Below are 16,420 nucleotides of genomic sequence, written 5' to 3' on the forward strand. Positions count from 1 at the left end.
ATATGCCAGTTATTGTATTAGGTGCTGGAAATAAGTTTTGTACTTTACTTTTGTATATTAACCAGCATATAAGAAATAAACAAGAGAATTTGCTTTGTGAACAAATCCTAAGGCCTAAAAAACACAATGACCAAAATGAAACTCTAGCACTCAACCCTATTTTCATTTTCAAAAGACTTTAATATAGTATATAATTATACTTAGCACTGTATAATGAGAACATTATACACCATTTATATCTTTAGGAGTACATTGTGGGAAAATAGCTCCACTACTTAAAATTCCTTATTATGGAAAATTTCAAATACACATTTTAAACCTACCATAATAGCATTATCATACCAATAAAATTAACAATAATTCCTAAGTGTTATCTAATATCCAGACTTTGTTCAGTTTTCTCAAATTGTCTCAAAAATCTATTTTTACAGTTGGTTTATTTGAATCTGGATTCAAACAAAATTTCCATATTCATTTGGTTTGTATGGTTCTTAAGTCTTTTAAAATCGGTAATAATTTTCCTTTCTTTTTATATTTTCTCCTGCCATTATTTGTAAAAGAGAGTGGGTCATTTGTCCTAACGACTGCTAATAATCTGGATTGGCTTTTTGTATCCTTATGGTTTTATTTAACATGTTCTTCTCTCCCTATCAATCTAGAACTAGATTTGATCAAATTCAGGTCCAATTACTTTGGATGAATACTTTTATAAGTGAGCTATAAGTTTTTGATAAAGGCTCACTGGCTAAAGAGCTAGACTGAGAAAGTTCTTGAGGTTCCATTCATCATGTAGATAAATTTTTATTTGGTTGTTGATTAATCTTTGAAAAAATTGGAAAAGTTATAGAAAACCAAAAAGGAGTTTTGACTTAAGACTTTTAACTGATGATTTTTGTTTTGTTCTGTTGTATACTTTTCTTACCATAGATTTACATCAAGATCGTTCTTCTCCTCCACCACCTCCACTGCCAGAAAGAACCCGAGAGTCCTTCTTTCTTGCTGATGAAGATTGTAAGTGGCAGTACTTTCCTCTCAAAAAAACTATAAAAATGACACTGTTAAAAGGTTAACAATAAAGTAGGACCTAAATGGAAAAGGTATAAAGAATTATTAAATAAGATAAAATAATACATTTTTAAAACCCATAATATATTGTAAAAGTAATGCATAAAAAAAGCCAAGTTGGGATACCTGAATAGATACCTATATATAACTTGAAGGCTTAAGAAGGTATGCAACAAAACATTTTTTTTTTTAAAGGTATGCTGACTCAATCTCTAGAGACTTATTCAACTAGCTGCCCTAACACCATGGAAAATCCAACATCTTCAAAACAGACACTGAAGACTCTTGGAAAAAGTTTCACGAGGAGTAAGGTAAAGAAATATCAGCCCAACTAGACTTGAAAACAAAAATCTTACTACAGATAAAGAGGGACATTTTATAATGATTAAAAGGTTGATCCATTGATGATATAATAATCATAAGTATACACATATAGAATCCCAAAATGCATGAAGCAAAAATAGGCAGAATCGAAGGGAGAAATAAACAATTTAGTAATAATAGTTGGAGATCTCAATATTGTACTTTTGTTAATTGATAGAACCAGGCAGAAGATCAACAAGGATACAGAAGATGTGAACAATGCCATAAACCAGGCAGATCTAATAGGCAATTATAGAACAGTCCCTCAAACAAAAATAGGATACACATTAGTTTTCAGTCTATATGGAACATTCTCCAGAGTAGACAATAGGCCATAAAACAAGTCTCAAAAATGTAAAAGGATTAATCACACAAAGTATGTTCTCCAACCAAAATAGAATTAAATTAGAAAACAATGACTAAAGGATATTTGAGAAATTCACAAATATGTAGAAACTAAACAACATACTCTTAAATAATTGATGCATGAAGGAAAAAACATAAAGAAGATTAAAAAATAATTTGAGATGAATGAAAACAAAAACACAGCAGACTAAAACTCATGGGGTACAGCTAAAGCAGTTACAGCTTCAGGGAATGCTATAGCTGTAAATGCTTATATTAAAAAGGAAAAAAGAATGAACAATCCAAAAAGGAAATTAAAAAAACAGTTCTACTTAAAATACATCAAAAAGAATAAAATACTTATCAGTAAGCTTAACCAAGGAGGCAAAAGGTTTATACACTGAAAACTATAATGTTACTGAAAGAAATTAAGCAAGAGAAAAATAAATGGAAAGACATCCTGTGTTAATGGACTGGAAGAGTTAATATTTTTAAGATGACACTACTACCCAAAGTGATCTACAGATTCAATGTAATCCCTAGAAGAATCTCAATGACCTTTTTTGCAGAAATAGAAAAACCCATTCTATAATTCACATGGAATCTCAAGCGACCCTAATAAACAAAAACAATTTTGAAAAGAAGAGCAAAATCAGAAAAGAAAACATATGAGTAATTGTATCTTGAGTTAGGCAATGGTTTCTTAGATACAACACTTGAAGCACAAATGACAAAGTAAACATTATATGAATTTGGTGTTCATCCAAATTAAAAACTTTTGTGCTGCAAACAAAACATACCATCAAGAAGGTTAAAAGTCTACAAAACGGGAGAAAATATTTGCAAATCATATATCTGATAAGGGACTTGCATCCAGAACATATTTAAATAAATCTTACAACTCAATGATAAAAACACAACCCAAATTTAAAAATAGGCAAAGGATTTGAACAGACATTTCTCCAAAGAGGCTATACCAGTGGCCAATAAAGACATCAAAATTTGCTCAGCATCACTAGTCATTAGGAAAATGCAAATCAAAATCACAGTAAGACACCACTTCACACCCACACCCACTATCATGGCTGTAATAAAAAAATATAGATGGAAACAAGTATTGGTGAGGATCTGGAGAAACTGGAACCCTCATTTCATAAGTAGGACTGTAAAGTGGCACAGCCACTTTGGAAAACAGTTTGACAGTTTTTCAAAATGTTAAACATAGAGTAACCGCATAACCCTACAATTCTTCTCCTATGCAGTTATCCAAGAGAAATGAAAGCATTCATCCACATGCAGACTTGCACACGAATACTGCAAGCAACTATATTTGTAGTAGTCCTAAATATCGTCCATCAGCAAACTCAAATGACCACCAGGAGTTGAGAGGAAAAACAAAGTGTGGCGTGACCATACAGTGGCGCACTGCTCACCAACAAAAGAATGACTTTTTGACACATGCAACATAGATGAATTTCAAAATGATTATGCCTAGGGACAGGAGCTAGTCACAAAAGACAACATGATATATGATTCCATTTATAGGAAATACCCAGAATAGATAACTCTACAGAGATGGAAAGTAGATAAGTGGTTGCCTTGGACGGGGGCGGGACATGTTTTGAGATGTGCAGTGGAGAGTAAATGTTAATAGGTATGGGATTTCTTTTGGCGGGAACAAAACATTCTAAAAGTAGATTGTGGTGTTGCTCATGTGAAACCTGAGCATAAGGTTGTATATCAGTGATACCTTAATAAAAAGACATCATAATAAAAAATAAACTTCTGAAAAGCTAAGATAATAATAATAAAACTAGATTGTGGTGATGGTTGCACATATTAATTTATTTTAAAACTCCAGTTGTCCAATGGGTAATTAAAAAAATAAGAACATGGGAGTTTTAGGAAACAAGCCAGAGGCTTTCCATTACTGAAGGTGTTTCTCTGCTCCACCCTGCTACCAGCATTAAGATGAGAAATTAGATTAAAATTAAAATTAGAATATTTATAAGAGCAAATAATTGGAACTTATTATTAACACAAATGTTAATTTTTAGGGAAACTGATGAAATAAATCACAAATCATGGTATATGTATACAATGGAAGACCTAATGCTGCTAAAAAAAGAATGATGACTGTCAGTATATTTATGTACAATTCATTAACTTTTGCTTAAAAGGGAGAAAATATGGTCTATATTTGGATTATATGTGCACAAGTAACTGAGAAGTTACACAGGAAACTAACAACAATGGTTATCTGCAGGGGGAGGAAAATTTTATTGAGATTAAAAAAAATCATTTATTAAATGATTTTAAAAATATTATATAGAAAGTTTTAAAAATATTTATTATATAGAAAAGTACTTTCTGTTAGGTGTTAGGAAAATAGAAATTTCACAAAGGATATCTACAGCCCTCGAAAAGAGTACAGTTAATCTATTGGAGCAGAATACCTAGAATGAGAAACAACATGAAAATTATCAAGAAGAGTAAAATACCACAAAACAGATTAAAAACATTCATGCTGGGGTAATGTGAAGAAAAGAAATCCGGGTAGGTCCCTGGGAGAAGTCAGTCAGAGACTCCACCATGATGGAGGCAGAGGACGTGGGTTTGCCAAAAGGAAGGGGGAGGAAGCAGCACGGTAACAGCATGGAGTGGACCTTAGTAAACTGAGGGTAGAGTATGATTCGCAAAAATTATTGGTTAGAATGGGAATGGCTGTGTATCAACCTAGCTTCAGAAGTCACTGTGGATTTCAGAATGCAGAAGAGAAGCAGGAACCTCCATCTTTTCCCCTGGTATTCTGATAGCACTATTTCTAAATACACAGTGTGATTCTTATAAGGATGGGAAAAATAGCAAGATGAAATCAGGTGGAGACTTTGCACTGAATTAAAATTACAAGATGGGAAAGTAATTTTATGCACTTTGGTGGCTATTTTTAAGGAAATTAATCCTTTTACTAAAGTCACTATTTCTACTTAAAGTGCTTTGTATTTATTTCACAGGAAAAAAAACTAACATTTTCCTTTTTTCTTTTTGTAGAGTTTGAAAATTTTACGCAACATGAAAAAGAGTAAGTTTCTTTATACTTATTGTTTAGAATATTTATACCACTTTCACAATTATGTAATTATTTCTTACATAACCACTCCATGAAGTGGTGCTGGGCTCCACAAGGCTAATATTGAGTAGAGTGTGAGGGGAGGGCAAGTTCCTGTTTAACAGAGAGGAATAATAGTATAATGTTTGGCACCTTCTACCCATCCTAAGGTGCTGTTATATGACTTTTATTTTAAATTCCCAGAAATCTAGCCTCAGACGTATTTTTTAAAAATAGCCACAGTCAAACAAATGTGTTGCTTTAATGAAGTAAGTATTGACACATTTCCATTTTTACCATGTATTATTAGCAATAGAAATTTGTTTCTTACTATTTTTGCTAGATTGTAATGAAAACAAAACCCAAAAACTGTGGAAAATTATCTTAGAGATCCTTTTTCACAACTAACTGCAAAGTATGTAAAACAGGGCTATATACTTTTTACAAACTTGATCCATTTGGCTAATCATCAAGGACCAAATAACTACTTGGTATTGAAAGGGTATCTCGCCGCGACCCTCCTTACCCCAGAACCACTCAGGAGACACTGCCCGCAAGAGATTTTATTATCTGAAAGAGAAAATGGCTGCCCCCAGAGAGAGGGAGCAGCAGCTTGTGGGTGAGAAAGCGCGTTTTTAAGGAGTAGGGGTACGGTGTGTTCTGCGTTGGTGACTGGATCTGAAGGGGTGGGCGACCATCTGGTGGGTGGTGATTGGATCTTAAGGGATGGGGGTCTTAGCGCGCCAGAATTGCCTTCAGGTATTATGCTGGGTTTATAGGGAGGGACAAAGAGCACTGAGAAAACTTGATTTAAGCTATTGTCTAAATAAGAAAGCTGAATCTTAACTGAGTTTTAATTCTATCTCCCTATCCATAAACATGTGCTAGTCTGCTTTGCCACCACGCCTGATCTCTGAAGTCAATCGATTTCTCACCTATGATGGCTAAAGTATGATTGGAAAATGTACTCTTTCCTGTAAATTTGGTCAAATGAGAATCTAAACATTTCAAGAGGAAATTATAGTATAAAATAGGGAAAATAAAATAGTGAAAAGAAAGAAATGAGTAGCTAGCCAGATTGGTTTAATCAGTTGAGCTTATGAAACATCCAGTTTTCTTTCACTACAATAAACAACCCTCCCACACCCTTTTTTTCCCCTCTGTCTCCAACCTTGTCTTAGGGATGTCAAAGTTACAGAAACTTCAGGTGGATGTAGGTTGGCATAGATTCGAGATATAGTGGGATTCTCAGAAACTCTGAGTCTTATTTCTAACTAAAACCTCCTAGATCATTCTCTAGATTCAGGTTAATTTCTATTTCTCAGTTGCTTTCATCCTCTGATCTTTTGTCCTTAAATGAAGAACAAAACATGGCCCTCCAAACTGATCTTGAAGCTTTAGACTTATCTTCCTGTACTTTGAAACGTGTCCTCTTCCCCTTCCAGATGGTTCATGACACCTGAACTCCATATGTTCTCCTGTTGGCCTGAATCTCTTATTGGTCTGTAGTTAAAGCTGGTCCTACTTTTAATGAAATTAGGATTCTTCGTTTGTTATTTTAAGCTAGCATCTAAGCCTAATGTCTTTCTTTCTTTCTTCATTCATTCATTCACCATTGAATATTCATTGTGTTCCTACTCTGGCCAGGCATTCTGCAAGACACTGGGTATATAAGGGTGAACAAAACAGATATTAGGCTCTGCTTTTGTTGAGCTTAAGTCTAGTGAGGGATTCAGACATTAGGCAAATACATTCACAAATACATACATAATAACACATTGTGAAAAGCACTGTGCAGGAAACCAAGAGGGTAATTATAAGAATAACAAAAGTGGCCTATTTTAGAATGAGTGATCCAGGAGTCTTCAAAAAAGTGATGATTAAACCTGAGACATGAAGGAGCAGCCAACCAGGAGCAGAACTGGGAGAAGAGCATTCCAGAGAGAGAGAATAATATATACAAAAGCTGTGAGGTGTGAGCATGGTGTGTTGTAGGAACTCAAAGGAAGCCATCATAGCTGCAGGGTATTAAGAGAAGAAAGGATTGTAAAGTGTGGCTGAAAAGATGGTGGAGGTGGGAAAGAGGTGTTAGATCCTTATGGGTAACTTGGAGTTTATTCTAAGTGTAATGGCACAACATAAAAGAGTTTCTAGGCAGAGACGTTACATGATCTGTTTGTGAAAAATATCATTCTTGCTGATGTATGGAGAATGAATTATAGAATGACCAAGAGTTAAAGCTTTCAACCATGATGCCTGATGACTGCTTTGGGTGAGAAACTTCCAATTTGCTCAGAAATCCTTCAGTTTCAAGTGACAGAAAACCCAATTTAAACTAGCTTAAGTAGAAAAGGGGAACGATGTAATTGAGATGTAATTTCTCAGTCCATATCTCCTGTTTTGCTTAACTTTGTGTTAGTTCATTCATAGACAGGATTTAACCATGTGTTTTCAGCCTTACGATGGAAAAAAAATAATCTTTCCTGGTTGCTCATGCAACAGTCTGGTGACTAGTGCTGATTGGGCCTGATTGTCTTGGTTTGGTTCATCTGCCCATCCCTAAACCAATTATTGCCAGTATATTCAATGACCTGATTAAGCAAGACAGGGTCATAACAATATTTAATAATTGTTACACTTGGAAACTGACCAAGAAGGAATGAGTTCAGTCCTAAACAACTGTTGTGCCATGGCAGCTAATCAACTGAGTTAGCCCTATTCCTAGGTCAGTTCCTTTATCTAGAGTAGTATCAGCTCCACTCATAAGTATGGGAGCTGAATATTGGGGAGGAATGGTTTCTCCAAATTTCACTATCAGAGAAGGGAGGCATTAGTATTAGGCAGGCAACATAAATGTATCTATGACATAATGTAGTTCCACTGGAGCTGCTTTAGTTAAAAAACCAAGACATTTCACTAAATGAGAAAAGTAAGCTACAGGACAATCAGTCCTGTTATGTAATAATACAACTAAGTACTTACATTAGGTTCAACTGTATGGTGTTGCTGTTTTGTGTAAAAAAAAAAAACCCCACAAAAAAGCTGTGACAAGCCAATATGCAAAATACCAGTTCCATCTGAAATGTATCTGCACAATCTTTGTCTCATGTAAATATCCAGTATTTCTTTTGGGACAATAGTTTTCTTTCTAAAGGATGTATACAACACTCAGCCCATACATAGTATAGAAGTGATTGATATCTCCTGATCTTTCTCACTGTCACCTACTTTTTATTAATCTCTATCCTCAGTGCCTAGCCCGCTGCTTGGCACATGGTAGGTATTCAATAAATATATACTTTAATTGAATCTGATTGAAATTCACTATGTACTTTAGTGATTGATGCTCTATCTCCAGGAAGGGGGAAGTGTTTCTAGAACCCTAGTATTAGGTATGTGTGTACAAATACATATGCAATCCTCATACAACATTCTAAAAAATGTTAAAAACCAAAACAAATGAATATTTAATAATTTCTCCCTGATTATGTGCTGTTTTTGGAAAGATATGTAAACCTTAAATTATCATTTTTCACTGCTGGACAGTACATGTGCAAAATGTGGACCATGTTTTCTTGGATTGTTTTAAAAACTGGGCAGAAACTGATGTATGAATATATTAAGATGCTGGGAAGAGAAATATATTTTTAACCCTATCTATATTTAGGTAAAATAGCAAAATAAAGCAACATAACAATGCTTTTGAGAGTTTCTAAGGGGCCTAGTGGGGAAATGATGGGGAAAAAAGTGGGCTACAAAGTGGAGAAAGATATTCCAGGGGTAGAGAATAATGTAAGAAAAATCACAGACTTGTGATGGATGAACTAATATGGAGAACAAATTGTTTCAAAGTATACTGAGAGTAGTTAGAGTATGCAGTAAGATAAAATCAAAAGCCAAAATGTGAATCCCTAATAAGCTGATTCACAATATAACTGATTTTACTCCAGATGCTTTGGTGATTCTCTGTAGTGTTGGGCTTTACTATACAATCTGTTTATGAAGAAAAGAAACTTTAAAAAAATACACAAAAATAAGGTTTTAATGTCAACCCATTTTGTTTTGTTACATTTGAAGCGATGCTTATTTGGGAGTTTTAATAACTTTGGAGGAAATGTTTATTCTTAACAATTATGAGGTCTGATAAGTAGTAATCTGAATCCGTTTTCATTTTTTCCCATACATTTTTTCTTTTGATTGTAGGTATCTGTAATTCTTCCCCATCAAACAAGCCTGCAGACTCTGTTCGGTCAAGTAACTCTAGCTCCTTCCTGAATTTTGGTATGTGTGTTATTTTCCAGCAGAGTTAAAAAAATGTTTACCTAAATTACTCATTTACAATATCAGAGATACAACTTTAAATATGATTTAGGATTGCATCTATAGGTCCTTGTATTTATATTCTTTTCCATGCAACTTAGCTTTCTATTTTTTACCTCAGCTACTTCTTAGCATCTTATGTAGGACTGAATTGCCTAGTATGGGCAGAAAATAAAGCTAGGTAACCAAATAATTATGTTGGCCTGTAGTAAACGCATGTGACTAGCCAAATGAAGAAATTTTGAGATGTTTTAATAGTCTAGTTCATATCTAAGCAAAGTTATAAAAATATGCAAGTGTGATGAAAAGAACAGCAGTTGCTACTATCAAATCTTGTATAATTCATTCAACAGTAGGAGGTGAAACACAATTCAGACAATTTAAAGCAAGTACTTGTTCAATCACCCTTAAATGTAAGCTATAAACTTAATATGATTTTATATTAATCATTCTATTATTTTATGATATAAATTCATATTTTAGTATGATGATAAATTTGTCTAAGAAGTGTAGGAATTTATGTAGGCTATTACTACTAAAAATTATTAACCAGAAAACAGACCCCTTTAAAGGGTCTGGGGCACCCCCATATGGATCACTTGAGAACTGTTGCTCTATGGTGTTGTCCTCTTCTGTATGGCCAAAATTGGATTGCTGCCACATTCAGATTGCAGGTGGCAAGAAGATGAGGAAAAAATGTGAAATAGGTGTTAAGACCAAGTGTTTTTGGTCTTAAGGCACTGGCCTGGAAATGGCAACATTATGTCACCTCACCTTCCCTTTAGACATGTACTATATCCAAATTGCAAGAGAGAGAAACTGGGAGATAGAATAATGCAAGGCAGACAGCTGTCATTTACAATTCTGTTAAAGAAGAAGTAAAGAAAGATTTTGGTGGACAGATAGCGATCTCTGCCACACCTGGGTTATGGTCCCTATCTTACCTTGGCAAACTATTTAACTAAACTTCTGGTGTTTGTTGGACCATAAAATTTTATATGGATTATGTTAACTCTAAGGTTTGAAATGTTATTAGAAAAATGTTATTATTCCTTTGAAATCATTTAAAAATATTCATAGAGTATATTATATAACCTATGAAAAAAATACCAAAGTTTGCCTGGAATACAAATAAATGTTCCTTGTTTCCTTCTTTTCCCTCAGTGATACCACTTGAGTAACTCATGGCCCATCTAACTTTATAACAGCCTGTAATCTAATATGAGCATAAAATATTAGAATGCTGCCTCTATGTGGTTTCTTCTCAAATATGCCTAGATTTGAATATTTTACATACTTCAAAAGCAGCACTTAACTTTTCCATTGGCTCTCTTTCATAAAGGGAGGAAAATATTGTATTCAGAGAAGTATTTAAATTCGAATGAAAAAATTTTGTGCTTGGTAGACATTTTTATTTTTCCTGAATTGGCCTACATACAAAAAGAAGTTAACTCAGTATTCTCAACTATTGAGAACTGATCAGCTGAAAGAGACAGAATGTAGGTATTACTCAAATTTCAGATACTTAGTACTTGCATATTATGTTCTTACATCTAGTCTCAGTCCAGTTGGGTTACAGTTCAGCTACCTGCATCAAATGGATGATTTTGTGACTATTTTTGTGACTATTATTTCAAACTATTTAACCTGAAATATTTTTCCTTCTATCTCTTTTTCTACTCAGGGGACTAAAATGTACATCAACTAGGCTGTGTACCACCAGTTTTTTTTTTACCATCACCATTAGTAAATGTTAGTGGCTTTCTTGTTTTTATCTTGCTTGCTTTTCCTCTTCCCCATTCTCCTTTTCTTCCAGTTCTGGTATATTTTTTTGTGGTTCAGATTTAAGTAATACTTGAGTAGTTACATTGTGCCAGGCATTGTGCTGGATGCTTTAACAAATACAGCATCTGATCCTTTCATCACATTTTGGTCCATTCTGTAAGGTATATAATTTTGTAGGCTGATGAAATTAAAGGTTTCCATTCTCTGTTCTCCCCTTATATTTCAAAACTTTTATTGCTCAATTTGAGCCCCTAAAGTTACCAAGTGTAAGAGTACCTTGAAAATATACCTCCATCAAAGAAAAGTCATGTGTTGCTGAAGTGATAACCAATGTTTTCATCCTGCAAATCTTTTGAAAGTAACCCCAAAATAGCCTTCACTGGTCATGGAAAATTTCCTTTTCCTTCCTTGGGAGGGAGAAGGAGAGTGCTTGAGGGAGAGAGCGAAATAAAAATGACCAGTTACTTAGTTTTTCAAGATTGTTTATTACTGTTTTCCCCTAAGCTTTTCAAACTTAGTACTTTAGTAAATTGAGGGCTTTCTGGGTTCAAGTAGAAGTATAACTGTATTTAACGATAATTTTGTAAAGCAATAGTGCTTATTTTTCTGAAATTGAAATTTCCCTGTTTTTTTTTTTTTTTTGATGAGTGGGAGGTGTGTGAGAAGATGTAGATAAAGGATATTATTTAAAAGAAAACAAGCAATCCAGTTAAAAAAGTGAGCAAAGGACTTGAATAGACATTTTTCAAAAAAAGACATACACAACCAACAGGTACATGAAAAGATGCTGGACATCACTGATCATCAGGGAAATGCAAATCAAAACCACAATGAGCTATCACCTCACACCTGTTAGAAAGGCCACTATCAAGAAGACAACAGATGAGTGTTAGTGAAAGGGGAACCTTTGTGCACTGTTGGTGAGAATATAAATTGGTGCAGCCACTAAGGTAAACAGTATGGAAATTCCTCAAAAATTTAAAAATAGAACTATCATATCTACACCCCAGGTTCTTTGCAGCATTATTTACAATAGCTAGATGCAGAAACAACCTGAGTGTCTACTGACAGATAAAGAAATGGATAAAGAAAAAAATTTTATTTCACATATATGAACATTATTAAGCCAAAAAAAGGAAGGAAATCATGCCTTTTGTGATCCTTTTGATATAGACCTTTGAGGGCATTATGCCAAACAAGGAAAGTCAGATACAAAGACAAATACTGATGTTCTTACTTACATGTGTAATCTAAAAAAGCTGAATTCATAGAAATACAGAGTAGAATGGTGATTGCCAGAGGCTGGCAGGGTTGGGGGTGGGGTTAGGGGAAATGGGGAGATGCTGGTCAAAGGGTACAAACTTCCAGCTATAATATAGTAGGTTCTGGGGATCTAATGTACAGCATGGCAACTGTATTTACAGTGCTGTATTATATATTTGAACATTAAGAAGGGTAAATCTTCAATGTAATCACCACAAAAAAATGGTAATTATGTGAGGGGATGGAAGTGTTACCTAAACTGAATGTAGTAATCATTTCATAGTATGTAGGTGTAACAAATCATCATGTTGCACACCTTAAACGTATATATATTATTTGTCAATAGTATCTTCATAAAGCTGAGGAAAAAAGATATTATATGGTGAATTACCAAAGACTACTATAACAAGGGTTCTTCATCTAATTACTACCATTATTAAATTGGTGTTCTACAAATTTAAAATGTTATCAGTATTCTATTGTTACCATGTATTAGCTTAATCACTATGCCTTTACAATCTATTACTAAACTGATCAAAGACGCTGCTGCCTACCCTTTTGAAAAAAATCCATGTACTTGCATACATTATAACACACTCTAAAGTCCAAGTATTCATTTCTACAGAAAAAAAAACAAACATCTTTCTCATTCAATTTTTTGTTGTCTTTCCCAGGTTTTGCAAATCGTTTTTCAAAACCCAAAGGACCAAGGAACCCACCACCAACTTGGAATATTTAACACAATTTTGGAATATAGGCTGCAAGTGCATCTGCAAAAAAATGTACTAGAATACTGCTAGCTAAAATAATTGCTCGGCATTCGTAATTTCAACAACAAAGATATGATAATGTTTCAATAGCTTTTAAAAGGAAAACAATATATAAACAAGTGCTAGAAGTTTTACATTTTCATCTCAGTTTTATTGGGCTGGCAACCACAAATTAAAGTGTTTCACTTGAGTTTATGTAGAGAATGCTGTATGAGAAACAATTTTAGCATGAACTGATTTTTCATTTTTGTAAGTTAGTTTTACTGTATGTTTCTACATAAATATAAACTTAAAAAGGTATATAAGAATTGGATCTCAATTAAATGTCCACCTTGCTATAATTTACTATAAAAAGGGTTTAAAAAAATCTTACTTGTGGTTGCAGTACAAAATTACTGCTTGTCACAATGACTATTCCCTGGTAGTAATTTTTGCCTAAATGAAGTATACATTGTACCTCTTCTCAACAAAATGTTGTGGGAATGTAGAGTAGTAAGAAAAGTTGTATTTTAAGAGAATAAAATGTAAATAGTTTAGTATTAGGATATACTAACAAAATGTTCACCTACATTTATGATAACTTATAACTGAAGTTAGTCAATTACCAAATCTAGAAGAATTATCAACAAAATAGCTATCTTCTGGTGGCATTTTCCTTATTTCAAAGGTTCTATATAAACACGTGCAGCTTACATCCAAATAGCCAGAGGTATTCCTACTTAAAAATTTCGATGTCAATATGGATCTGTCTTAAAATCTTATCTTTCAAATCCAATTTTATGTAACAGTAATTTCTATTACAAAAGATTCCCCTTAGTTTTAATGATTTAACTTAATTTTAAAAAGCTTACTTAAAACTTTCAGAAAAATGAGGTATTTAAACTGTTACTCAGTATTTTTTAGGAAGCCTAATGCTGGTGCAAACCGGATGAAATATTGTTACCTGTTTATTGTAGTACAATGTATACAGTAGGTGCTCAATAAACTTTTTTGTTTTTCAACTATCTTTAGTGTATTGTTAATTTAGCTGAGTATTTCTTCAGACACTGGTGTATCAAAACACAGTGATGTTATCTGCGTACTTTATAGTAACCAATTATTTTCAAACATCTTTACCAAGGACCAAATATATTAAAAGAATCTTAGGTAAATAAAATCTAAGTTGACGAAATTGTAAATGAATTCCTGAGCAGGGACCTTGATGCAGTTACGAGTTTTGGAGCGTTCCCTGATAGACGCACTTCTCAGACTGATGCAACGTTACACTTATAATTTGAAAAAATCCTACGAAAAAAAATTTAAAATATTGTTTTCCATCTAGAATTTTTTCCTAACTGTAAGGATGACTTCGAAATAAATGATGGACTCTACCTTTATTGGCATTAGAGGGGATGCTGGGCAGCGCTCACCAGGTTCCCAGGCAGTTCTAGCACCTGCCTTGTTACGCCTGCAGCTGTAACCATAGCAGTGCCCACGAAGAGGATCAAAAAATTGCTGAATTGCAGCCTCATTAGATTTTAAAGCAAAATTGCCCTTATTTTACATGTTAAGTTCCCCTTTCCTCTTCATTCACCGCTTGTCCAAAATAAAAGGCCGGATATTTTTATCTCACAAAGGTTATGAGAGGAATATGAACTTTCAAAGTACGTATGGAGACTACCTACTCCGTGTAAAATAACAAAGGGGCACACGAAGATAATAATGAGAACGCGCCGACAGACTCTGAAAGCCACTAACATTGTTTAGGCCGTTGAGGCGGTTGGCGGCAACTCTCCGCCCAGCGGCAGTTGCGTCGCGGCCAGAAGCGTGACTCGGCGCACGCTCTCTCTCGGCTCCTCCGCTCACCCAGCCAGGGCCTTGGCGGGGGGCGCAAGGGAACTACTACTCCCATGAGGCTCTGCGCGGCCCAGGGTGCTTTACAATAGAGCTGGGTTGGTGAGGCTTGCGGAGAAAGCGCCGGAACTGCCGCTTCCGGCATGTTCAGCATCGGATGAAGAACGGCCGAGAAGCGGAGGGCGGGGGCGAGACTCCAATGCCCAGCGGGCCGTGCGCGGGCGGCGCTTGCGCGATACGCGGACGGGGGGGCGGTCGGGCCATTTAAATGTGTGTTTGTGGGTGAAATGGCTGCGCAGGTCGGAGCAGTGCGCGTAGTACGGGCGGTGGCGGCGCAGGAGGAGCCGGACAAAGAAGGGAAAGAGAAACCCCAGGCTGGGGTCTCGCCGCGGGGAGTGAAGCGGCAGCGCCGGGCGAGCAGTGGGGGATCTCAGGAGAAGCGGGGGCGGCCGAGCCAGGACCCCCCTCTCGCTCCCCCTCACCGGCGGCGTCGCAGCCGCCAACATCCCGGGCCGCTGCCGCCAGCGAATGCTGCCCCAACCGTCCCAGGCCCTGTTGAGCCTCTGCTCCTGCCGCCTCCGCCGCCACCTTCGCTCGCACCCGCTGGGCCCGCTGTTGCTGCCCCGCTCCCGGCCCCAGGCACCTCGGCCCTCTTCACCTTCTCGCCCCTGACGGTGAGCGCGGGCGGGCCCAAGCATAAGGGCCACAAGGAACGGCACAAGCACCATCACCACCGCGGCTCCGATGGCGACCCCGGCTCCTGCGTTCCTGGCGATTTCAAGCACAAGGACAAGCAGGAAAACGGCGAGAGGACTGGAGGGGTTCCTGTGATGAAGGCCCCCAAGAGAGGTGAGAGCAGGTGAACTGCCCCGAGCTTGGGCTCTAGGTCTCTCAGTTCCGATGTCTCGCCCTTAAGCGCTGAAAGACACCAAACCCCTGCTTACCTCCTGCTGCTCTACTCCCGTGCGCCCACTGGGGTGGACTCTGGATTTCAAACCATTGACAACAGTCTGACCTACTTGAGGCTCTTCGCTTCGAGGCCCAGCTGTCAGTACTAACCCCTTACCAGTATCCCCCACGCACTACCCCCAGCCTTTACCAACGTTTGTTTTCAAATTTGCCAGGGTTTCCGCGTCGCGCGGTCCTCAGCGTAGGATTAGTAACTGGGGTATTTAAAAACTGCCCTTATAAACTAAAGGTTTGTCTCTTGATGTAATGCGTTAATACTCAGTCTCTCTTGCTCCCAAATATTCATGGCTGTGGTTTGATGATTTAATGAGTTTGAATTCTTCCAGAGGTTAGTCAACTCACTGTTTACCTTAGCTTCTGCAGCGTAAAATATCAAACGCAGTTTATGTTGGTTCTTTTTTATCTGGAGGTAACAATCATTTTTAATTTTCATACGGAATCTTGATTCTCAGAAAAGAGGTGGGGGGAGGGTTTTCTCTCCCCTTTGATACTAGGGAACAGGACCAACCGTGCCTTTGAAAAGTAAGACGTGCGCGGAAGTAGACGGTAAAGAATTCCAATTGCAGTTTATTTTGTTTGGCATAACAAATTGAAAATT

The 16,420-nt window shown here is 36.4% G+C and overlaps 2 protein-coding genes across 2 annotated transcripts in view; both read left to right on the forward strand.

Moving 5' to 3' along the window:
• Positions 1-13,043, forward strand: part of PTPN22 (protein tyrosine phosphatase non-receptor type 22) — a 65,263-nt gene extending 52,220 nt beyond the window's left edge. Inside the window, exons 17-21 of the mRNA XM_036923398.2 lie at positions 928-1,011; positions 1,261-1,376; positions 4,825-4,855; positions 9,086-9,163; positions 12,925-13,043. Of these exons, the coding sequence (XP_036779293.2) occupies positions 928-1,011; positions 1,261-1,376; positions 4,825-4,855; positions 9,086-9,163; positions 12,925-12,989 (374 nt within the window). The 3' untranslated portion in view covers positions 12,990-13,043. The remainder of the gene's footprint in view (positions 1-927; positions 1,012-1,260; positions 1,377-4,824; positions 4,856-9,085; positions 9,164-12,924) is intronic.
• Positions 13,044-14,981: 1,938 nt separating this feature from the next.
• The window catches only part of RSBN1 (round spermatid basic protein 1), a 48,712-nt gene continuing 47,273 nt past the window's right edge, over positions 14,982-16,420 (forward strand). Inside the window, 1 exon segment of the mRNA XM_036923401.2 lies at positions 14,982-15,702. Coding sequence (XP_036779296.2) covers positions 14,997-15,702 — 706 coding nt within the window. The 5' untranslated portion in view covers positions 14,982-14,996.

The sequence above is a fragment of the Manis pentadactyla genome, chromosome 4, assembly GCF_030020395.1.
Source record: "Manis pentadactyla isolate mManPen7 chromosome 4, mManPen7.hap1, whole genome shotgun sequence".
Lineage (NCBI taxonomy): Eukaryota > Metazoa > Chordata > Mammalia > Pholidota > Manidae > Manis > Manis pentadactyla.